Source organism: Giraffa tippelskirchi, chromosome 4, assembly GCF_054371585.1.
Source record: "Giraffa tippelskirchi isolate mGirTip1 chromosome 4, T2T-mGirTip1v1.2.pri, whole genome shotgun sequence".
NCBI lineage: Eukaryota > Metazoa > Chordata > Mammalia > Artiodactyla > Giraffidae > Giraffa > Giraffa tippelskirchi.
In genome coordinates, this window is record NC_137278.1 from 59379943 (window position 1) to 59404274 (window position 24332).

Genomic DNA, 24332 nt, shown 5'->3' on the forward strand with positions numbered 1-24332 from the left:
GTAGAACAAAAAAGATCAGTCCTTCACTATTGTGATTAAGAGTTGCTAATAGGCCTGCTGACGATCCAATGCAATCGATAAATATAAAATTCAATAAAAAGGAAGAATTATTCTATGACATTTATACCTTTTTTTCAGTGTGAAATTTTGTATAATCTCCATGGAGGTAAATGTATATAGAGTATGAAATTGTGCTTCTTCGTGTGTACAAGGATATTCATTGTGACATTTTTTAAAATATTTTTTAAAATTTATTTTTAATTGAAGGATAATTGCTTTACAATGTTGTATTGGTTTGCCATATAGCAACACTATACCATTTTTTAAAAATGGTAAAATTTAACTACAACTTAAATGTCTAGCAGTCCCTAGAGTTGAAAAGATGTTCATGATGTAATATTAACTGAATTAAGCAGTTTTCTAAATGTCTATTTAATATACCAAGAAGTACATATATTTATGTTTATATTCATAAAAATGGCTAGAAGGGAACATGTCAAACTGTTACTAGTTCTACCTCAGTGGAGTGGGATTGAAAACCCATTATTTTATAATATTATGTATTACATTTTTAATGAAACAAAAAAATTAAGATCTTTCTTTTAAAAGTCACATCTATTAAAAACTTTGAGAACTTAATAAAGAAATCTCATACAGAGTTTTTAGGCATGTGCATAAATAATAGTTGCTAATTCTAATCATAGTACTGATAGGGGTATATCTTCACTTGTTTCAGTTACCCCTTTCCAATTCCCTGAGTTCTCATTCATCTTTGTACCTAATTTATATACTTTACAAAAAAATCATACAAATTTAATTTGTTTTAAACTTATTTTTTGTAGGATCACTAGTGATTGAGTTCTAGGAGTTAAAAAAAAAAAAAGATTATTTCCTTTACAGCCGCCCTGTGACCAAGCTGATTTGAAAACAGTAGTATTTCCAGTTTTCCTTGTCGCTTTTTCTGAGCCAATCTTTGAGAGTTAATACTGTTTCCATTGATAAGTTGTTAGATGTTAGTTTCTTTTTGCTCATTTTTAAACTGTCTTTATAATTTTTAGAGCTTGTTTGAAGTGAGTGTGGTCTTTGCTCACCCAGAAACAGTTGAGGATTGCCACTTCCTGTAAGTTACAACTTAACAATGCCAATTGTGCAACATTGTTAATACCTTTTGACTTTCATGAAAATAGTTTTGTTCTTCTTTCTAAGGGGCCTATCAGAACTTGTCATGTCTCTGAAGGTTTAAAGTGTGTGCTCTCTGATATGAGTCTAGACAAACCAATGTGGCTCATATAGGGATTCATTTTGTCCGCTTCTGATATCCTGAGTTTAGCAGCCATGTTGTATAAAATATTTGAATTTTATCCACCCTCAAATAAACTCATTAATCTTTTATATTAACTTGAATTTTGCTTAGACGTACAATATGCCCAGATTGTTTCAAGCCAGCCAAAAACAAACAGGTAAGGATTCCTGCTTCTTATTCTTTAGTGAGTTTTTTCTGAGCTTAGTAATCAAATTAACAACAAAAAGGATATTAGAAATATTGGCAATCTATTATACTAAGAATCAATCTCAAACTATTTCCACTTGCTACATTCATTTTTTTTTTTTTTTTAACTCTCAACACCCTTGTGTGTGGCTCAGAAGTCATAACACACAAACATTCTCATGCTTGTGTCAGTGTCTGAATCATTTCCCCAAGATTACATCATCTGGGAAAATATGTTTTCAGTATCATCACCATTCCAAACTTTTGTCTAATGTTTGTTTTCTAGAAATTGGTATTTTGAAAATATAATCCAAAGTAAATTGTTTTATTTAGGACAGTCCTGAATTAATAGAACATATTTCAGGCTACATTTGCAAAAGGGTATTTTATTTAAACTCTCCTTTGCTGTCTGGTTTTGTACAAGCTCAGACATTCTAGTTTTATTGACCGATGTTGTGGTTGTTAAACATAACTGACGGATGTTTTGCTGTTGTGGTTGCTAAAAAGAATATAAGTTTATCACCAAAGATACATCTTTTGGTCTTTCCTCTTACTTTGACTAATTGCTGGATCTTTTAGTACCTGGGAGAGATTGGAGGCTTGGGGAGTTTGTAACATTTGCCAAATGCCCTGTGATGAAGTAATCAGAAATGCAGATCAAGCCTAAAACCCTGCTTCCCTCCTTTTCTCACATCATGGTACATCTAGAACATTACCATGTTTGGCCAGCACCCTGAGGTTAACAGGTGAAGTTGCTCTAAGTGTGAGTAGTAGGCCTAGGGGTTCTCATTGTTCCAGGCCCTTCCCCTCAACCCTCGTGACCTAGAAGGACCGGGTACAGCTGTAGCTCACTGCTTTGCCATACCAACTGGGAAGTTCTGCCCAAATGACCTGTGAGCCATGTTTATATAAAGATCTAGTTTTATTTTTTGTTATCTTTGAGCAAGTATGTAAGTACCAGCATCAAATAATAGAGTAAGGAAATTTTTGTTAAACCATCGCAGACATCATGCCATTTGGCCAGTAGGTGTTGTTTAGTCTTAAGTATAGTTTTCCTGCATTATGGCTGGGAATAAGTTGAATGACCTTTTGAGATTCTTCCAGGGTTAAGATTTCATATCTTAACAAACAGGCACTTAATTTTTAATTCTAATCCTATGACAGAGTATGGTTTACAAAATCATTTCTTTTGTTGCTGAACTGTTTAGATATCTACATTGTTCCTATTTTCAGTCAAGTATAGTTTCTCATAACAGAAGAAATAATTGTAACTTGTCATAGTGACCACATGAATATGCACTAATTAGTTCTAGTATGTCTACCATGAAGTTTGGCTTTTCTTGTTTTAGAAAACCCGAAGTGAGACATTTGTAGATGCCCTTCTATTCAGTATAGTGGATTTTGTTTACTTTGTCTGTGGTGGTTAGTGAGTGATACTGAATTTCTGGATGTCAAGACATGCTAGTTGGCTCTGTTTTACCCCTTATCCTGGCAGCCAACTCCTAAATTAATATGTACTGTGACCCCTGAAGGGATGTAGAGAAGAAAAGAGAGATAGGTCCATCTAAATTTCTTTTGAGGTCTCGGAAAAAATATTCGAATCACATTTCCTGCCATGTCATCATTTTTTTGTATTTGAAAGATACCACATTTTGAGGGGAGTGGGATAGTGCAGTGAAGAAGACATATTTTGCTAGATCCACCTGACATTATAGACATAGCCTGAATTGAAGAGAAGCATCCAGTCACAGAACTGACAGAATGGACACTTGGGCTGTATTTTCTTAATTTTCTTGACACTATTAAGTATTTCTCCCTTTTAAGTGTGGTTTAAAATGATTATAATTTCTCCAACCATTTTCTGTTTCAACTCTGATGTTTTCTTATATAGGTGATAAAATGTTTTTTTTTTCTTTTCATTTTATCCTATATAGTCAGTATTCACTAGAATGGCAGTTATGAAAGCTTTGAATAAGATAAAAGAAGAGGATTTCCGCAAGTAAGTAGAAGTATAGAAACAAGAAATAATCATGGAATTTTAGAATAAAGGGAATGTTAGAAATAATCTGGATTATCTCTGAAACAAGACTAGATGTATTTTCAGGACCAGAATTGTGTCTTAATCTCCATTATATCCCAGTTCCTGGCTCAGTATCTGGCATGTAGTGGTGTTCAATAAATGTTTCTCAAATTAATATTTGGATTTATGAATCACGTCCAACTCGTTTATCTTTTAGAAGAGGATGACTTAGCGACTTTACAACAACAACATTGAGGTCCAAAGTGGAGGTTGACTTGCCTAAGATTGAGTGTTGGATGTTGAGCCAGGTTTCCTGATTCTCCAAGCTAGTACTAGCCCCATTACATCCCTCATCCTGGATTTCCTGTTATTGTACCTCTCCAGAAGAAAGAGGAAAAGGCTCATGAGTTTCCTTTCTTGCTAAAGTATGCTGAACTACAATAAATCTTAGATTTTAATATTCAGTGTGTTCATTTCATTTAATAAGATATTATCATAGTTATCCTTCCAGAATAGCCTTGAATAAATTTCAAACAAGGAAGTTATGAGGAAGGTTTCATATATTTTGCTGACTAAACATGTCTCAGAATAGAAATATTTTTATTAAGTTTTTTTGTTTGTTTGTTTTGACCATGCTGTGTGGGATCTTAGTTCCCCCACCAGGAATCGAACTTGTGCCCCTTGCAGTTGAAGTGTGGAGTCCTCACCACTGCATTGACAAGGAAGTCCCTGTTAAATTTTAGAAACAAAAGACAGTTACTCTCTACAAGCAGTAGTGCCTGAGTTTCTAAGTGATTTCGTTGTTAAGACATCTTGGGAAACTGAAACACAAGCATTTTGGATTAAATACACATCTAGTCATTTATAGAGAGACTCCAGTTCTTGGAAGTTCCCAGATGGTGGACAGAGAATAAAGTCATACATTGCTTTCTCCTGTCTGTCCTCAGCTGGATTGAAGTTTCTTAGCTAAAGGACAGAGTCAGCCACATTTCACTTTTTCTGGCTCTATAGTCTGATTTCCAAGATCATAGTTGAAATGAAAAGAGAGGAAAATGGTGGACTACCCTCCCCACAGGTGTGCCATGCTCACATGACCAATCTCTGACTGCACACCAGCTTTGCCCAAAGGACTGAGGATTTTGTAAGCAGCAGCAAGTGTTCATGTATACTAAAATGAAGCTGGAGAGGCTTCTACTACATGTGTATGGATTTTTTTCCCCCTAAATCTCAAGGCTGATGTTGAAAACTATCATCTGGGAACATGAGCCCTCCTGAGTCTGAATGTTATTAGTAGAGCCCTGATTTACTTAGTGCAATTCTCATGTATTAAAAGTGGTCCTCCAGAGGCCCAGAAGACCCTTACAGTCCCAAAATTTAAAATTTGGGAGAGGCTTAATCCTTGAGAGACTCAGGCTCTGTGCATCTCAGGCAATGCTGATTCATCTTAGTTATGTGGTTCAATATCATGTCTGGAAAATAGTAGCTGTAAAATTTATTTTGTTTTGCAGGCAGTTTCCTTGTCCTCCAAACTCACCAAAGGCTGTATGCACTGTTCTTGAAATTGAATGTGCTCATGGTGCTGTTTTTGTGGCTGGTAAAATACTTAGTCTAGAATATACTTAACACTGTCAATTGTCTCTCCTTTCTGAAAAACTCAATTGACTCCTCCTCTGTTTCCTTCTTATTATTGTTATTAGTTTCTGATTAGTTAACTCTTTTAAGCACTAGACCTGATAGTCGTTTATTTTAGATTTTATAAGTATTCTTATGGATCACTAAAGAGATTTGATATTTAAAATGCCATGCCAAAAGGAAATAATACATCCTAGATTTTAACAGTTTTCATCAGAGATGGCCAAGTAGAAATATAGGTAGATGTACAGACCAAAAACTAATCAAGAGAACAGAGAGGATGTTTTACAACATGAAATCAATCCTGAAAAAAAAAAAAAAAATTTATCTGCAGAGTGGCTGAACACTTGGCTTCTGCTTGGAAAAAGAAATTGTTGCATTGACTTTCCCAAGAGGTAAATCTGGTTAGACAGTTTTTGTTTTGAAAGCTACAGCTGTTTCAGAGTAATAGCTGAAATGAAATCACTCTTTAGTCTTGACTATAATACCCTGCCCTGGGGTAATAAAAGCTACCTGCCTCGGTGTAGCGTTATTCATAAAACAGTGAGTCATATTCTGTTAGGGTGTTTTCTTTTTTTTTTTTTAACTTATAAAAACCTCAAAATTTCCTGTATTTGAACTCTTTGGAATACATTATCACCAATGACTGTTACACTGAGAGTATTATCAATCAGGCATAAAAGCAGAAGTTGCTCTTTTTTTTAAGTGATCCTTGGTGTGTTCCATAATATTGTAAATTGTTCAGTCAGTCAGTCAGGTTAGTAAGTATACTGAGCATTCCTTTAGAACTCATTGATGATTCATACCATGTCTTTAGCCATCTCTTCTATTGCTACCTTAAATTTTTTCATTGAATTATGTGTATGTGCTAAGTCACTAAATTAGATTATAAGTTAGTCGAAGGCTAAGCCTTGTTTTGTATCATAGCACCTAGAATATTGGCACTTAGTGGATAGTCGTTACTTTCCTTTTTATTCTTCCGTGTTAATCACACCATCCCAGCCAGGTAACCTTTATATTTCTTTGTCAGGGAGATATAATAAATACTCCAGGAATCTACCACAAACTCCTTGGATAATTGATGGAGAAAGGAAGCTGGAATCTTCAGTGGAAGAATTAATTTCAGACCATCTTTTGAAAGTGTTCAAAGCAGAAAGTAAGTGTTATAATATTCATATTTTAAATATTTGTTCACAAATAGACTTCTTGGAGGTGGCAGGAAAGATTTCTGTATTTTGTAAACCACCACCAAGTCTGGGCCCCTTGCCTGGCAGCTTCCTGTGAATGGGGATTGCCATGTCCTGAGCTCCTTTGCCCAGGGCTGGATTTGAGCCAAGCTGCCCTAAGATTTCTCTGTTCTCTCAAGACTACTGCCTTTTCCTGGGCAAATTCAAAACAATTGAAACTACTTTAAATGAATGCACTTAAGCTCTGACCTTGGGACACCTTAGCCTCAGCCTCTTATTGGGAATATGAGGAAATTAAAACACAGCTTCCATATCCATTGCTTATTCAAGAGTAACCACTGGCAAATGCCTGGCTTCCATCTTAATGGCTAAAATGTCCTAGAATAGAGTTCAGACCTAGAGAATAGATCAACAGCAACCATTTCACAAAGACTTAATAGTAGTGTTGTTGTTTTAATTTCTTAGGTATTAACAAGCCCAGGTTTGTGAGCTGAGTCAGATCCTGTCAGGAATATGCTTTCTTTGTCTCAATAGGCCTGTCAGGTCAAAGGAGCAAAAAACCTTGTGATTTCACCCAGGATTAGACTTAGAGGAAAGGGACTAAGATTTCAATCAGAGGAAATCATGTTGTATATCAGGAAAAAACATAGTCAGTGAGTAAGTATATCATACTCTTTGGAGTAGGTCTCCTAGCATAATTAGAACATCTTCTTTGAAAGACCAGCTAGACATCCATCTTTCTCTCTGGCAAACCTTAGACAAATGTGCTTTAGTAAAGGCAGACAAGTGATCGAAATGAGATGCCCTGTCCCTTCCAGCTCTCTGCTTGTCAAAAGGAAAGGGAAGCACTTCAAAGCCATATCCCTTTTATAATTTGTTGCCTGTCAGGTAGGTGGGCCCTTTTTAAAAAGGCCTTTAAGAACTGTTTACTGAATGGAAAAGAAAGTAACCTAGCAACCTAACATGTTCCAAAATCTTAACAGTAAAGACTCAGGGCTATTGCCATGAACTTTTACCTACTGAATTTAATATTTACACACTGGTTATCTCATAAGACTTATTCAAGTTACAAAGAAGTGAAAATAAAGCGTTAGCATGAAAAGTCTCTTTCAAACTCTTTTTTGGGGCCACCTTATTTCCCTTCTGTAAGAAGATACAAGATTTAGTTCTGATTATTTGGGTTCCAAGGAATCCCCCATTACCAAGAAGGCTATAGAGGGGTTCTGGAACACCTGTATGTTTCCCCCTTGCAATCTTTCATGAGGTAATTCCTTGTCATAGTCCACTTGAAAAGGAAAAAAAATTGTCCCCAAACTTAAAAGAAAGCAAACTGTAATTGTATGTTTAGGAAATTTATAAAGAGCCACTTGAGAAAAAGCAAACCTCTGGGCCTCTGTGCTAATTGGCTCCTTGTCATGAAATAAAACCTTGTTGTCTGAAATCCCTGATTAGTAGCATCAGTTTGCTAAACTTGTGCTTCTCAGATATATTACTTGTCACTTCTGTGATTCACACCTGACAGCTCTGGGAAGATGGGTCTGACTGTTGTACCTCTACACTTTACAGCTCTATGAAAATAAACCAGTATTGCATGAAACAGCCTAACTACTTCTATAAAGGGTCCTTCCCCTCAGTGGGTGATAAAAACTTGTTTTCCAGTCACTTCAGACTGGCATGTCATATCCTTTACTTGCCAGTTCTCTAGTTAATAAATGAAACTTTGACACAGTCTCAAAACCAATGTGTCTAAGAAATCTTTTCCCAATACATTTATTACTTCACTTATTGAATAAATATTTGTCATGTCAGTTGCCTGCTGAAAACTGGTCAATGTTTCAGCTACAGGGTAAAGTCCAAACTATATAACTTGATATTCTGAGGCCATCGTCATCTGACCTCTGCCCATCCTTCAGTCCCATTGTCTGTCTGTCTCTCCCCAAGTATGAGGGTCACTGCAGACTACTGAACCCCTTATCATTCTTGTCCTTGTTTTTCCTGATCATTGTCGTTCCTGATCATTCTTGTCCTTGGTTTTGTTGTTGTTGTTTGAAATATCTGTTCCATTGAGAAGTCTGTAGAACTCACAGGATTTGGGGGATAAGGCAAGGCATAGTATGAGTTTTTTTTAATTTATTTATTTTAATTGGAGGCTAATTATTTTACAATATTGTTGTGGTTTTTTGCCATACATTGACATGAATCAGCCATGGGTGCACATGTGTTCCCCACCCTGAACCCCCCTAAATTTCTGTTATTCATAATTGCATACAAATAAAGTTTTAAAGTTTGCCCCCCAAAGTATTTCTCAGTGTAGGGTCCAAATTTGCAACATTTTTTCTAAAAGATGTAATAAATACCCTTTCTCCCCCAGTCTGGATTTAATGTTTCTTTGGGCTTCTCAAGAGCCTATTTTTCTGTACTTCTTTCTTGTTGATGGGCTGGAATTTTGGGGAAGCTTTATGGGCTAATTTATGAATTTGAGGTTTCTGATCTGATTGAGGAGTCACGGAGAGATCTACCTCTTTGTGTCTTGTTCATTCCCTCCACCCCATCAGCCACAGGTTATGGCTCAGTCACTGTAGGGCCCTAGTTCCCTGAGGTTGGATTGGAGATGGAGGTGCGCAGGTATAAGACAAACTACAGCCTGCTCATGGTAATGTTTGCTCTGGTGAAATCATCAGCTGGTTCTGTATCTAAGAAAGCTGTCATGGAACCACTCCCCCCACCCTCTGCTCCGCTCCGTATTTCCCCTTTCCCACCCCAGTATTTGTAGCTGTTAGTCTGTGATGATCCATCTATCTTAAAATATATACTAGTTTTATTGTGGCCCCAGCTTAAGTTTGCTTATATAATGAATTTGCTTTTAGAGTCAAACTTTTTCTTTTCCCTTCCTTTCATGGAGTTTAATTCTCAAATACTGTTTTTCTTTTCTTTTGTTTTAAGAAAAAGAAGAAAGATTTTTCACCATAAGTTTGTATCCAGTTTGGTAGCAGGGCCTTTCTCCAAACAGTGCTCTGCCTTTGGCTTTCCCATGGGATGGTGGCATGGGATGATAAGAAAGATCTGGCTTTGACCTCTGCCCTTTAATTTGTGTTACCTTGGGGAAAGTACTTAACCTTTCAGAAGCTTGGTGTTCTTTCATTTAATACTTACCTCATAAGGTTACAGTAAGGAATAAATGAAATAGTGTATGCAGAATTTTAGCTCAGTGTCTGACATGTAATAAGTACTCAATAAATAGTATTTATTATTATCATTGTTATTTTCAGTAGAGATTAGGACTAGAGTTGTGATGATGACTGTTCCTTGGGATTCTCCTGTAGATTAAGACAACTTGGGTTTCTACCAAGGGTGGGAATGAAAGTCTTAGGACTATTATGTTGCTGACTTTATTTTTCTTTATCTGCTTTCCAAAGGCTTTAATTTTTCTTCCTCTGGAAGAGAAGATGTAGATGTGAGAACATTAGGAAATGGTAAGATTGTGACATCACTTGACTAGAACTAACTTTCAGATTATCACCCTTTTCCAGCAGCAGGTTTTCTGTAGTCACTTAGTCAGAATCAAAGTTGGCAGAGCCCACAGCTTCTCCATGAGAGGAAGCCTTGTGGATTGTGGAGCTACCCTTGTAAATTATATGATTATGTTTTAACAGGGATCATTTCTTCAGAGGCCATCTTTATTGCACACCTATAGGTTATAAGGGACTTTTACAGTTGTGCATTAACAAACAGGTACTTGATTTTTTCCAAAAGTCTGATTATTCATTGTTCCTTTTAATAACATTTCAGTAACAGTACAGTTTTCAAAGTGCACATCTTCATTGAAAAGGTGTTCCTGCTCTCTTAGCCTTCATTTTTCTCATTTTATATTATTGCATTACAAGAAAGATGATGAGAGTAATCCTGAACTATTCGAGATTTATAGTCCCTTCTTCTCATGGAATCTAAGCTTTTCATTTCACTAGGCTAGGAGAATATATTTCAACTTGGTATACCTGGGCATTACTGCACATGACAACGTTACATTAGTGTAACCAAGTCAATTAGTAGCTGTTTGGATGTGATTTTGTAAATTAACACAGGCTCGTTCATGGACTTTTGGGAAAGCAGTCATTTTCACATATTGCCTGTACTGGGGTTTAGCAGCCCCCCAAAAACCCCTTGATTCTTTTCACACATTCTTCCCTCCCCCAGATGTAGTCATGTCACTGAACTTTCCGTCCTCTAGAGCTCAACTCGTTTTTTTCACACCTCCTAACCCTCTTGCATTAGCCCAAATGTTAACTCCATCAACACGTTTCTGTTTCATGACGGGGTGTTTGCTGCCAGGAAGGCCCTTTGCAATTGAGCTGGTGAATCCTCATAGAGTACATTTCACTTCACAAGAAATTAAGGAACTTCAGCAGGTAAACCACTTCATGACATGGAAATTGTCATGTTTCTGCAACTCTGTAACTGAACCAGAGTTGCTAATTGTTTTTCTTTTTCTAATACTACAGAAAATTAATAACTCATCTAACAAAATCCAAGTCCGTGACTTGCAGCTTGTCACAAGGTAAGGGTAGGCTCACTGGTGATGGATGTCTCAAGAGGGGAGTTTTGGTTGTAGATCATTTATCTGATAAGGGATTTGTATCCAGAATATATAAAGAACTCCTGCAACTCAATAATAAGAAAACAACTCAATTAAAAATGGAGAGAATGTTAAGTGCACATTTCTCCAAAGAGGATATACAAATAGCCAGTGAATACATGAAAAAGTGTTCAGCATTATTAGTCATTAGGGAAATGCAAATCAAAACCACAATGAGATCCCACTTAACAAAAAAGACAGAAAACACCAAGTATTGGCAAGAATGTGGAGAAATTGGATCCCTTATACATTGCTGTGGAATTGTAACTAGTACCACTTGGGAAAGCAATTTGGCAGTTTCTCAAAAGGTTAAATATAGAGTAACCATATGACCCAGTAGTTCCACTTCTAGCTATATACCCATGAGAAGTGAAAATGTACATCCACACAGAGACTTCTGCATGAATGCTTATAGTCACATTACTGACAATAGCAAAAAAGTAGAAACCACTAAAATGTCTATGGATAAACAAAATAGTATATCCATACAGTGGAAAATCAGTGGTAAAATATCAGTACTTTACTTTGAAGTACTGATACATGTGGCAACATGGATGAACCTTAAAAACATTATGAAGTAAAAGAAGCCAGACATCAAATACCACATATTGTACATTTTACAGTATTCACATTTTATATAAAATGTTCAGAGTAGGAACGTTTATAGAGATATAAAGTCAACTAGTGGTTGCCAATGGCTGGGGGAAATGGGGAATGAGAAGTGATTGCAGTGGGTGTGGAGTTTCTCTTCTGGGGTGATTAAAATATTCTAAAATTAGACTGTGGTAATTGCTGCACAGCTCTGTAAGCATACTAAAAATCACTGACTCGTTCAGTTAAACAGGGGAATTGTATGTAAATTATATCTCACTAAAGCTATTTTTAAAGAAAGAGAAGTTTGGGGCAAGGCTTATCTGTATTTTATAAACTCAGACAAACTTTCTTTTATTGTTTTTGTTTAGAGAGGCAATAGGACATATGAAAGAAGGTGAAGAAGAGAAGACCAAGACCTATAGTGCCTTAATATGGACAAATAAAGCAATACAGAGGAAGGACATTGAATTCCTAGATGACATAAAGGTAGTTCAGTGCTCTAATTCTTTTATTTTTCTACTGCCTATAAGAGTCTTTTGTGTTCTCATTTATTACCAAGTCATAGCACACTGGCTTTGGGGACTCTTCAGTTGTTGCTGTTGTTTAGTTGCTAAATCATGTCCAACTCTTTTGCAACCCCTTGGACTATAGCCTGCCAGGCTCCTCTGTCCATTGCATTTCCCAGGCAAGAATACTGGAGAGGGTTGCTTTTCCTTCTCCAGGGGATCTTCCCGACCCAGGGATGGAACCCACGTGTCCTGCATTGGCAGGCAGGTTCTTTACCACTGAGCCACAAGGGGACTATGAAACCTGGTTCTAAATTCTGGCTTTGCCATTTACTCCTTAAATGACTGAGTAATTCATCTAACCTGTCTGAGAGGCAGTGTTGCTATTGATTAGGAGTCTGACTCCAAGAACAGATCACCTGGATACAAATCTTGGTTCTGCATTTCTTGGTTGTATGACTTTGGATGAGTTGCTTAGCTTCTTTGTGTTTCAGTTTCTTCATCGATAAAATTAGTTAGAAGAATTAAACAGGTTTAGTCATATAAAGCCCTTATTATAGGATCTGGCATATAGAAAACACTCAACAATTCTATTATTTTATTTGACCATCTGCAGAAAGGAAATACAAAACAGAATTTATCTAATAGAATTGGTGCTCAGATTAACTGCACAGATAAAACATATTGTAAATAAGTATGTCAGGGTGATATATGTAGGGCACAAATGTTTTGGCACATGCTAGATTTTCCTTCACATGAGGATGTTGCTCTTGAGGATCTGCATGTTCGTTTGAGTATTTCTTCCCACCTGCCTCCACCTCTTCCTATAAAGATAACTCACTTTCACGTGCAATGAATGAGCATAAATGGGCACAAATATGTAGTTATCACAACATTGTTTAAATGGGCAATATTTTGTAAAAATCTAGAGGGGACTGGTTTAATCTTATGGCTTATCTGGTATGATGGACTATTACTAACCAGATGTTAGAAATTTTATGGAAGATGAATATTCATTGACAAAGGGAAATGTTCCTGATGAATACTAAAGGGGAAAAAAAAGCCACGCTGTAAGAATATAAAGGACTTCTGTAGTGGTCCAGTGGTTGGGAATCTGCCTGTCAATGCAGGGGCACGGGTTTGATCCCTGGCCTGGGAAGTTTCCATATGCCATGGGGCAGCTGTGCCTGTGTGCTACAACTACTGAGCCCGCACAGTCTAGAGCCGTGGTCTAAAACAAGAGAAGCCACAGCAAATAGAAGCCTGCACACCGCAACTAGAGAGTAGCCCCTGCACGCCACAACTAGAGAAAGCCCATATGTGGCAATGAAGACCCAGCACAGCCAAAAATAAGTAAATTTTAAAAAATAATAATAAAAGAATATATAGAGGATGATACATTGTGATTTAGACACACACGTAAGTGTGTGGTTATGTATACACATATGTATGACTCTATACAAAAAAAATGTATGGCAAAAGAAATACCATAAATAGGATTTATACTTATGAAAAACACAAATACCCAATAGAGAAAACTGGACAGATTATTTGAACAGACAGCTGAAAAAATGGCAACTCCAAATGGCCAAGAATCATTTGAAAAGATACTTCACCTCTAGACTGAAGTAACAATAGAAAGAAAGAAGAAAGTGAAATCGCTCAGTCGTGTTTGACTCTTTGCAACCCCACAGACTGTAGCCCACCAGGCTCCTCCGTCCATGGGATTCTCCAGGCAAGAGTACTGGAGTTGGTTGCCATTTCCTTCTCCAGGGGATCTTCCCAACCCAGGGATTGAACCCAGGTCTCCCACATTGCAGGCAGTAACAATTGCAGGAAGTAACATTAAGACATTGCTTTATTCTTCTGAGGCTAAGAATGCCTGTTGGTTGGAGGGAGAAGGCTTGTTACCTCTATTTTCAATAGAAATATAAGTGTTTTAGCCTTTTGGAAAACAATGTGGCAGTGACTGTGAAAATAAAAAATTTAATGGTCTACCCAGTACTTCCCCTATTGGCAATCTGTCCTGAAGAAATAAAACTTCAGTGTATAAGGATATGTGCACAAGGATGTTTGTTGACTTTGTTCAGAGTGAGAAAATCAACAAAACTGTAAACAAAGTAAATTTCCTTTGATAAGGAAACGGTAGAACATGTTGGAATATTATGCAACTGTTTAAAAAAAACTAAAACAACATGTGATCCCATTTAATTTGTGTTGTTGTATTTATATATGTTTAAAACTGTTGGGGAAAAAAAGATAGAGGTAGGTCTACATCTATGACTTGTAGGAACACCCATAACATTGGGGGGAAAAAGCAAGGTGCAGAATGCTGTTTATTTTAATAATGAGTATTTTGGTGAAAACATACATGTCATTCACCTACTGAGAGAAGTTCATCTATAAAATGATGGGTGGACTAGATGATCCCCAGTGGGCCCTCCACTTCTTGGCTTCTGTGATTCCATACCTAAGGCCCTTTGGCTTTTGGCTCTATTATTGAGAGTCTTTACAATGATAGTTATACTAAGACAGATTTCTTTAAGATTGTGAAACAAATTTCTAAGCCTCTACTCCATGACATGTGTACATATCATTTAGAATGCTGTGGGGAAAATAGAAACCCATTTTAACAATAGATTGACAGTTTGGAAGTAGCCATAGAGCTAATTCAGAAATAATGCTGAGAGATGATTGTTAAAGGTACACACTCAGTAGTGAAAAGGTCTATTTTAATAGACCACAGCCCAAGTGGACTGATGATAACTAACTGACATCTAATCATTTTCTTAAAGTGCTAGGGTTAAAACGTTTTTCAGATATTCCTATTGGCATCAAAAATATAAAAGCTGATCACTGCCCCATTCTGAAAAAAAGTCATTTGTCTCCTGTTTTTTGAAGGGCTATCTAGTTTTGTGTGTGTGTGTTTTGGCTGCGCTTGACCTTCATGATGCAAATGGGCTCTCTCTCTAGTTGAGGTGCACGGGTTTCTCATTGTGGTGGCCTCTTCTGTTGTGGAGCACAGGCTCTAGAGCTTGGGCTCAGTAGTTGTGTCACAGGCCCAGCTGCTCTGTGGCATGTGGAATCTTCCCAGACCAGGTATCAAACCCATGTCCCCTGCATTGGCAGGCAGATTCTCAACCACTGGACCGCCAGGAAAGTCTAGGGCAAGCTAGTTGTAAGGAAAAAATCACTTGTGAATGTTTATGTGTGTTTCTGAAAAATTCAGCAGTATGGGGAAGCAGAGCACAGTGTTGGAGTAAATGAAATGGTTTCATTTTGTTTACTAAAAAACCAAAAAGACACACGAGTGTGTGTCTGTCTGAGTGTTGTGTTGGAAGCGGTGGTATGTCTTCTGGCTCAGTTTTAACTCCATTGCCTGCTCCTGGGTCAGAGTCTCAGGAATGACTCGTTGTAAAGGAAACAGGGGAAGGGCACACCTCACCTAGTCATACCTTTAAAGCCCAGCTGATTCTATGCCCTAAAGTGGAGACCATATCTTTATAGATTCTATAATAATTCAGCCTTGTCCTTTTTTTTTTTTTTCTTGGTCTTTTTGACCAGAGTAACGTTATACCTTATGGAGACAACTTATCTCATCTGAACAAAGTGCTTCTAAAATCAAAGAATTACAGAATCGTAAAACCCACAAGTTAGGAGGAGCCATTGACTCACTGCTCTGATAAAAGAAAGCAGTCATACCATTTCAAGTGTAGTCTTTGTCAGAACCTGCTCTTCTTTCTTGGTGGAGAACTTGATAGAGGAGAGGCCAGACAGAAATCTTTCTTTTCTCAGCATGGCTTCAGGCACTTACTAATCACATAAATCAGGAAGGAGTTGTTCCAACAAGAAATTGCAGAGGATTCAAAGTTCTTGTGAACCTACATTGCTGGTTATGCCCAGTAGCTATTTTTAAAACTGGGAATTAGTTGGCCTTTTACAATATTAACCTGTATTTCTTTATTTATATCTTGTGACATAAAAGGACATCTTTAATTGTGAGAAAACCAAGTCTTTGTCCCTAAAAAGCTGAGCTATAAAGAAAACATGCAATGTAATTCTCAAGTGACTTGAACTGGGCTGACAAATATTGAGAGGTTCTGGTTTACTTGTAATTATTATTCTGAAACACCACCCTAGACAGTGATGCAGCTGTTAATTTTTCAGATATTTCCTTTTGTGGAACAAAAAGAAATAACCCTGTGAATAGGTACATTATTATCCCTACAACATGGACACTGCCCAGGCACACAAGTGATGCTGATGTCCATCTTCTATAAACACCATTTGTCACCTCAGTATGAAATTCTCACTGTTAGGTCACTCTGCTGGGTTAGGGGGAAAAAAGTAAGAACATTATCTTCTAGAAGATCTGTGTTTAATGGGCAGGATAACACTCCAGGGTCCAATCAATTTGTCAATATTAGAGTAAAAGAGACCTTGGGTATCGTTTCCTTCAAATCAATGATACTTCGTTTGTTTTTAAATGGTGTACTGGGGCCCAGAAGATAAGTAATTGTAGACTAGATTATAGGAAGTCCCACAAAGTTTGAACCTTAGAGAATACAATTTATTACAGTATTAGTTTCTATCCTGATAGTAATAGATGGGATCCTTAAGAAAACATCTATAGTGAGCCATGGATGACAAAGGAGATGCTAAGACAGGCTTCACTGGGCAGGAAAGCTGAAACATGGTTCTCATATCCTTCTCTAGGACTTAAAGATTGACCAGAAAACACCTTTACGGGTCCTTCACCGGAGGCCCCTGGCTGTGAGAACTCGCATCATTCACTCCATGGAGACATGCTATGTGGACGAGCACCACTTCCGCCTCTACCTGAAGACTCAAGCTGGAACGTATCCTTTCACCCTTGTGTAGCACTAAGCCTGCCAGAATCCTATTGGGAGAATTCATGCTACCCTAGGAAAGAGGTTCAACCTTATCTTGAAACTGTTCAGGAAAGGTTTGGGTTGGAGAAGAATCTTTTTTTTCTATCTGAGGTATTTTGACCTATTAAATTTGTGTTTTTCAAAATGACATTGTAAATCACGAGGCAGCAGCCAATTCAATGTGAACCTTAAAATATGTAGTGTCTTACACAATGCTGAGGTACTGAGGGCATAGTAAGTGTTCAGGGAACACTTTTGATTGATCCATACCTTTACATATTTTGCAGGCCACATATTCATGACCACATTTAGGTCCTTTCAGCATTCTGCCCCAGATGATTAAACAGGGGTGGTGGATGGGAGTGGCCCCACTTCACATGCAGACCTTCATGTTATCTGGCCACTGGCCCAGAACAAAAGAATAGTCCCAGTTTAAATCATTTGTTTGTAACCTACCCTGCTTTGTGTGGTTTTGTATCAGATCTTGAGTGAGTGAGTGAGTGAAGTCACTCAGTCGTGTCCAACTCTTTGCAACCCCATGGATTATAGCCTACCAGGCTCCTCCATCCGTGGGATTTTCCAGGCAAGAGTACCGGAGTGGGTTGCCATTTCCTTCTCCAGGGGATCTTCCTAAACCCAGGGATCAAACCCAGGTCTCCCACATTATAGGCAGACGCTTTACCATCTGAGCCACCAGGGAAGTCCTTGTATCAGATCTTAGTTGCTGGGTTAAAATATATCAGGGAACTGCCTTTGTCTTAGTTTTAGTTTATTTTTCAGAAGTGCTCCAAGTTTTTGTTTGTTTCTTGGTTTGATGCTATTTTGTGACTGAATAGCATGAAGTATGAAACCTTCTAATTGGTATAAAACTCATGACATAACTTATTGGATATAATAACAGGGGGGAAATATGTCAAGTTTTAATTACCAAATAGCATCCTTACTGTCTTTCTGTTATTAGTCTGCCTCGCCTTTCCATCAATCTTCTCTCCCTTTCTCTTTCCCTACTCCACCCCAGGACTGACCAAGCTGTAATAGGTACAGGTTATTTACTCCAAAAATCTCCTAATTTTTGTAGTTTCAATCAAGTGATGACCTGTTTAGACCAGGGTACATGGAGCACATTTGCTTATTGTAGATGGAATGTGGGTGGAATTTCAGAGAAATCACAGATATAAAAGACATACCTTTTCACCTAATTTTAGCGTCTGTTTTGATGTGCTAAGAAGAAATGCAGTGGTCTTATGGAGAAGCCAATGTCTTTTCAATCTCACTAACATACTTTTAGAACCAGTCTAAGGCATTAGCCAAGGAAGACTATTACATGGTAAAACTTTAGATTCCATAATTCACAGAATTTTGTGAATTTTTCTCATATATTGCTCAGTATACTAAACTAGTTCATTTGACTTATACTTCATCCCTCTGGCTATGAATAAAAACCATTATGGACCTTTTAATTGGTTATTCTGGGACTTTTTCTCATCCTCCCTCATTATTGCTACTCAGAAGTAGCACTCTGTAAAGAGGTGAGTGAAAAGGGACAGTTGAGCAATTATGAATTTAGCAAAGAAGACAGTTAACTAGATAACTATATACTTTATGTTTGAGTCAAAATATTTGGTGAAAGTACAGTGAACAAATTATCAGTAAGTGAGGAAGACTTAATATCATCATATTATGGTTTTAATTTTATATTTATCATCTGAGAAACTTTTATATTCAAATTATATTAAATTTTTATACTAAGTGCTGGTTTATAGATAACATAGGCTAAATGAGTGTTCACTTAATGCTGGCAAAAACATATCTCTCAGGTAAAATACAGTTAAGATTATAGTAGAGTTCTGTGTAAGGAGTGTTAAGGTAATCTGAATAATTCTAGGATTAGTCATTGACTTTGGAATGTCTTTGAAAATCTATAAGAAAAATACACACACAAAAGAATTAGTTCTACTGCTAAATGAGTGTTCACTTAATGCTGGCAAAAACATATCTCTCAGGTAAAATACAGTTAAGATTATAGTAGAGTTCTGTGTAAGGAGTGTTAAGGTAATCTGAATAATTCTAGGATTAGTCATTGACTTTGGAATGTCTTTGAAAATCTATAAGAAAAATACACACACAAAAGAATTAGTTCTACTGCTAACCATGCAAGAATTGCAAACAACTAGAATACAGAATCCTTCTGAAGGACCTTCATTAAGTCTAAATAAGTACATTGTCTCCCATCCTATTGCTATTGTGTCACTGGGTCATGTTACAAGAGAAGCCATCAATAATGTCACTGTGAGTGACCCTGTGAAAACCTACCATTTGGCAGATATCTGCTGTCATTACTAAAAAACAATGAGACCAAAAAAGATGACAAAATAGAATTTGTGGCAAAAAAGAAAATAGCTGAAGTTCTTTTTTTAAAGCATTGAACTACAGTTAATTTTAAAAATCCATATTCAAACTTTGGCGGCTGGAGATGAGCCAAAAGAAAAGTCATGACTCTTGGTAAGTTTGGTGTAAACATAGGCCTTTAGGCCCCAGTCTTGGCTCCCAGACTGGTAGGAATCAGTTTGCCATAGCTTATTTATTGCCATAGCTATATTTTCTAAGATATATGTCCCAATTATGGCTCAGAAATAAACTCCCTTCTGTTGCATTTCTGCTTTTGTTTGTCATTTCCCCTCCAACCTGTCAAATCTCACCTAACAGTTGGTATTACACGACTATCTTCATTTTATCCTTAAACAGACCTCAGCTACATTAAAGAGTTTGTACATGGAGACTTTGGAAGAACCAAGCCAAACATTGGCTCTCTGATGGATGTGACTGCAGACATTCTTGAGCTGGATGTTGAGGTAAACCATTTTATTGTGGAAATGCTTGTTTACACACTGAATTCAGCCAACATTATGCTCTTGCAGCACTAAGCCAAATGGTACTGTTCACTTTAACAGATATTTGAAATTGGTCTCGTTTATGATCCTTATAAATATATAGCTAATTGACTAACTGTGCTTTACATATGACATGAGACGCTTGAACCACACAAGGAAAGAAAGTTTTCAGTGCCCTTCACATATCCTTTGGACTCTCTTGTAGAGAATTTAAGACAGCCTACTCAGAAACAAGTAGGGATAGAAAATGGGATGAGTCAATGGTTATAAATAAAAGCAGTCCCATAAGGCTTCTATGATATGGTATAAAAGAAATTCTCCGTTCATATCATCTGAATTGAAATCAGATTACATTCTTAACTACAAGGATGGAATGAATGGATCTTTCAGGAAATTCTCCATAAATATTTTCCTCATTTGAGCACCAGTAGGTATTGAGTCACAAGTTGTACACCTTGGTAAATATCTGATTAAAAACAGCCCCCCAGCCCACAAAGAAAAAGGGGGGGAGGGAATTTTTGCACTTGGGAATCATCTCAGTATAAATGAAAAGAAGTGGGTATAATTACCTGGTGTGAAAACAGCCATGGTAATCAAATGATCACTGGAGCATTATTACCTTACCAGCACTTCCCTTGAGTTCTTTTGGGTTAGATTTTATACACCTTCTGTGGAATAACCAGTGATAGCACCTTGAGGGGTGCAGGGAATCTTCTTAGTAAGATTGTCATTTTCAGGAAGACAGTCTTCTCCTAAAGAAAATTCCAAATGCATTCATCTTCTTGGACCTTAATTCTTAGGATAGCTTAGGAGTATCGAAGAGCCAAAGGCCAGAGTTTCTCAGCCTTGACTGTCCACTGCAATCACCTGTAGAACTTTAAAAACCCAATAAATATGCCTACTTTCCCCTGCCCTCAACACATACAGGATATTGTGATCAGTAATGTTTGGTTTTCAGGCTTGAAAAAACACCCATAAATACATATATAGGTGTTTGGTTTATGGCTACTCTCTGAAATGAAACCAAAGTATTTCTTGGCATTTGTAAAAGATACACATACACACAATACTTACTTGGGCTTTTCTAATAAAAGTTCCCAAGTCTTGTATTGACTTATAGATTAACTTAAAAAAATAATTTTTAGTAAGTAAGTCATTTCAGATTTTACACTTTAGGTCTTAAAAAACAATGTGGGCATGGTAGTTTTGTTGTTGTTTGCTTTTTGTAGTTTTTTTGTTTGTTTGTTTTAACTTCTAAATTAGGCCCTCTAGGTAGTTAAGGCAAAGTGCAATTTCATACTTCTAATGCCTGGGACATGATGTTTTATGTGGAGACCAATAGTCTGCTACTGTAATTCCATTATAACTTAAAGATCAAGGTTTTGTTCTAGAAAAGCAAAACCAGGATGAGTGGAGATAGATAAATTCAATTTTAAAAGAAACAAAAATTCTATTGATGTGAGTGCAAAAATTTCTAATCCTTTTCTAGTTTCAGGTGATCTTTTATAATGATTTATTTCACATTTAGTTGCTAAGTTACAAACATTGTAAGTATAAAGACTGCTTTAAATGTAGTACTGTTAAATGCAGGATGGGAAAATGAAGACTAAAAGTTGCTGAGACTTTTGAGGGAAAGTTGGTATTGCCCCCTGCATTCATTCATTTTCCCATAAATAACATTTAAAAAATTTAAATATACTCTTGATTTGTTTATAAATACACTCTAAACTTGTTTTGATCAAAAAGTACGATTAATAACTGGCTGAGTAACCAAATACTCAGTGAATTCAGGAAGAGACCTCAGGTCCAAGAACCCCAAGTCCTAGAATGGATTTTAGAGTGTTAAATTGTGATGTTCTATGGCTGTTTTCTTCCAATGCAGTTTCCTCTGTTGCATTATATTAAAACTATTAAATATATACAGCATTACCAGTAAATGCTTACTAGAACAATAATGTGTTAATGACTTGTTTTCTTCTTTCTAGTCTGTAGATGTTGATTGGCCCCCTGCTCTGGATGACTAGCTTTCGGATTTGGAAACAAAGAGTAGGTTTTTCCAGCTCAGCATGGACGTCCATCCAGCATACACTGTAAAATGGCTGTTTTTACCCACCATAACAGTGTCTTGGAAATCATTTGGATCATGTTGATCTATATATTTTTAAATTTGTTGTAACATCTCAGGATCTATCTATGTGTATAATTTGTGTTGAATTATTCTAAGGATGTCTTATGATTTTTCTCCAACCCCCAACAAGCTAAATTATGAATAATGAAACCATTCATTTAGAGAGTTACAAAAACAGGATACATTCTCTGATAATCTGAGAAGCTGTAATTTCTTTCAGCAAAATTTCCTTCCATAAGATAGTTAAAATCATGTTTTAAATTTTTTAAATGATCTTGATAAAAGTTACCTCTAGATTTATGCAGCACAGTATCCTTCTAATATTCTAGGATATCAAATGAAAATCTGACATCATATTTTTCCCACTAAGCTTCAAGCAAGCTATTACCAATAGAAGTACTGTTTTGGTATGATTTGTCAAAATCTTAATGACTCCAAGTTACTATTCTGACAATCTAGAATTGTCAGTATGTTTCCTGGGGGAGAGGAAGTAACACCTTAGGAATTGTAAGAGACTTTTAAATGAGGAGACACAAGTGCCTTCAATGACTTTAATCCCAGGGATAAGATTCTGAAAAACTGACTTGCTAAACAAAGGTAAGCTGATATTATTCCAGAGTGCTTCAATATATTATCTAATTGCAAACATCTTCATCAGGTAGATAGAGTATTATCATCTCCACTTTATAAATATGAAAACCAAAGAATAGAAGTTAACTGATTTATCTAAAATTCATCTAAAGTTCCATATCTGGGACTAGAACTGAAGTTTCCTGGTCTCTAGGGTCCTTTCTAAAAAACCTTATTATTGAGCACCTGCTATATGAAGGAGGCACCTAGAATGTCATTTTAATGTACATAACCATGAGAACTGACTTTTGGAATTTAGATACCAAATCAAGCTTACAAAAAAATAGCCCAAGTAAATTTCATGTGAGCTCATATGATTACCATTTGTTAATTAGTTAATCATCAGTTGGTACTCTGAAAAGGAAAATTATTAAATAAGCACAACCTAAAGAAAATGGATGGATCATTGAGAGAAAAGTTTCAGAAAGGAGTCTCATTAAAATTTCAGATATAAGTGCAATTTCCATCACCATGGTTCAACTTTCTGAACTTATTTTGGAACACGTGTGACTTGGATAGTATGGATTACTCAGTTTCCCATCTCTACATTAAACATGCTTTAGAACTACCCTGGTGGTACAGTGGATGAGAATCCTTTTGCCAATGCAGCAGACATGGGTTCAACCCCTGGTTCGGGAAGATCCCACATGTCACGGAACAACTAGCCCATATGCCACAACTGCTGAGCCTGTGAGCCACAACTACTGAAGCCCAAGAGCCTAGAACCTGTGCTCTGCAACAAGAGATGCCACTGCTATGAGAAGCCCATGCACTGCAATGAAGAGTAGCCCCTACTCACTGCAACTAGAGAAAGACCACTCACAGCAACAAAGACAAATAAAAAAACAGAAAAACATGCTTCAGAGATACTAAGTTGTATCATTAACCTTAGGAATCAGGAAAATGCTTTAACTGACATGAAAAAGTTCATATGTGAATGAAAGTGAAAGTCACTCAGTCATGTCCGACTCTTTGTGACCCCATGGCTGTCCATGGAATTCTCCAGGCCAGAATACTGAAATGGGTCCCTTCTCCAGGGGAACTTCACAACCCAGGGATCGAACCCAGGTCCCTTGCTTGGCAGGCAAATTCTTTACCACTGAGCCACCTGGTAACAGCAAATAACTTTTTCATTGTTCTCAATGCCAGAAAATGAGAAAGGGATAATAGAAATAAACTTGTGGCAAAAATGTAAGAACTTTTGTGTGAATGTTTCTCAGTTTCTAGGGAAATTTTGCCACAAGAAAGATTTAAGTAATTTGAGAAATAGTCTTTTGTAGGTTTCTTCTTGGCTCAGCTTTGAATTTAGTAGATCTGCAAATGGAAGAATTAAGACTCTCCTTAGCAGTTATTAAAAGACTTATTATACTTATTATACTGGGATTATATAAAATTTCAAGAGGAAACATTAGCTGTATATACTTATTCCAACTATTTATGAGACAGGTTGTTGAAAATTAATGTAGGTCTTTGTTTAATTAGAACTGAAAACATTAATAAGAGTACAATATCGTATTTTGCCTATATAAAAATATTTTTAAATTAGTTTTGTGATCTTCTCCTACAACTTGTTTAAATTTTTGTTTTTTGTTTTTGTTTTTTTAGTAACACTTAAGAGAAAGGGCCCTTTGTACTTTAAGTATCTCTTTGTCCCAAATACAGTCTTGTTTCATTTAAGAAAAACACTGAATAGCTGGAAAAGTGAAAAAAAAAAAAATTGGTAAAATGAA

The 24332-nt window shown here is 36.7% G+C and overlaps 1 protein-coding gene across 12 annotated transcripts in view; it reads left to right on the forward strand.

Moving 5' to 3' along the window:
* PUS10 (pseudouridine synthase 10) overlaps nt 1-23797 on the forward strand; it is a 76989-nt gene extending 53192 nt beyond the window's left edge. For 9 of the 12 annotated variants that reach the window (XM_081593075.1, XM_081593078.1, XM_081593074.1 and 6 more), the window contains 12 exons: nt 1059-1120; nt 1415-1460; nt 3424-3488; nt 5018-5103; nt 6172-6297; nt 9745-9801; nt 10658-10734; nt 10828-10883; nt 11924-12041; nt 16778-16920; nt 19706-19805; nt 21830-23797. In XM_081593075.1, the coding sequence (XP_081449201.1) occupies nt 1059-1120; nt 1415-1460; nt 3424-3488; nt 5018-5103; nt 6172-6297; nt 9745-9801; nt 10658-10734; nt 10828-10883; nt 11924-12041; nt 16778-16920; nt 19706-19805; nt 21830-21868 (975 nt within the window). In that variant the 3' untranslated portion in view covers nt 21869-23797. Of the gene's footprint in view, nt 1-1058; nt 1121-1414; nt 1461-3423; nt 3489-5017; nt 5104-6171; nt 6298-9744; nt 9802-10657; nt 10735-10827; nt 10884-11923; nt 12042-16777; nt 16921-19698; nt 19806-21829 lie in introns of all 12 variants that reach the window. The other 3 variants (XR_014082862.1, XR_014082861.1, XR_014082863.1) reach the window with 2 other exon arrangements.
* The last annotated feature ends 535 nt before the right edge of the window (nt 23798-24332 follow it).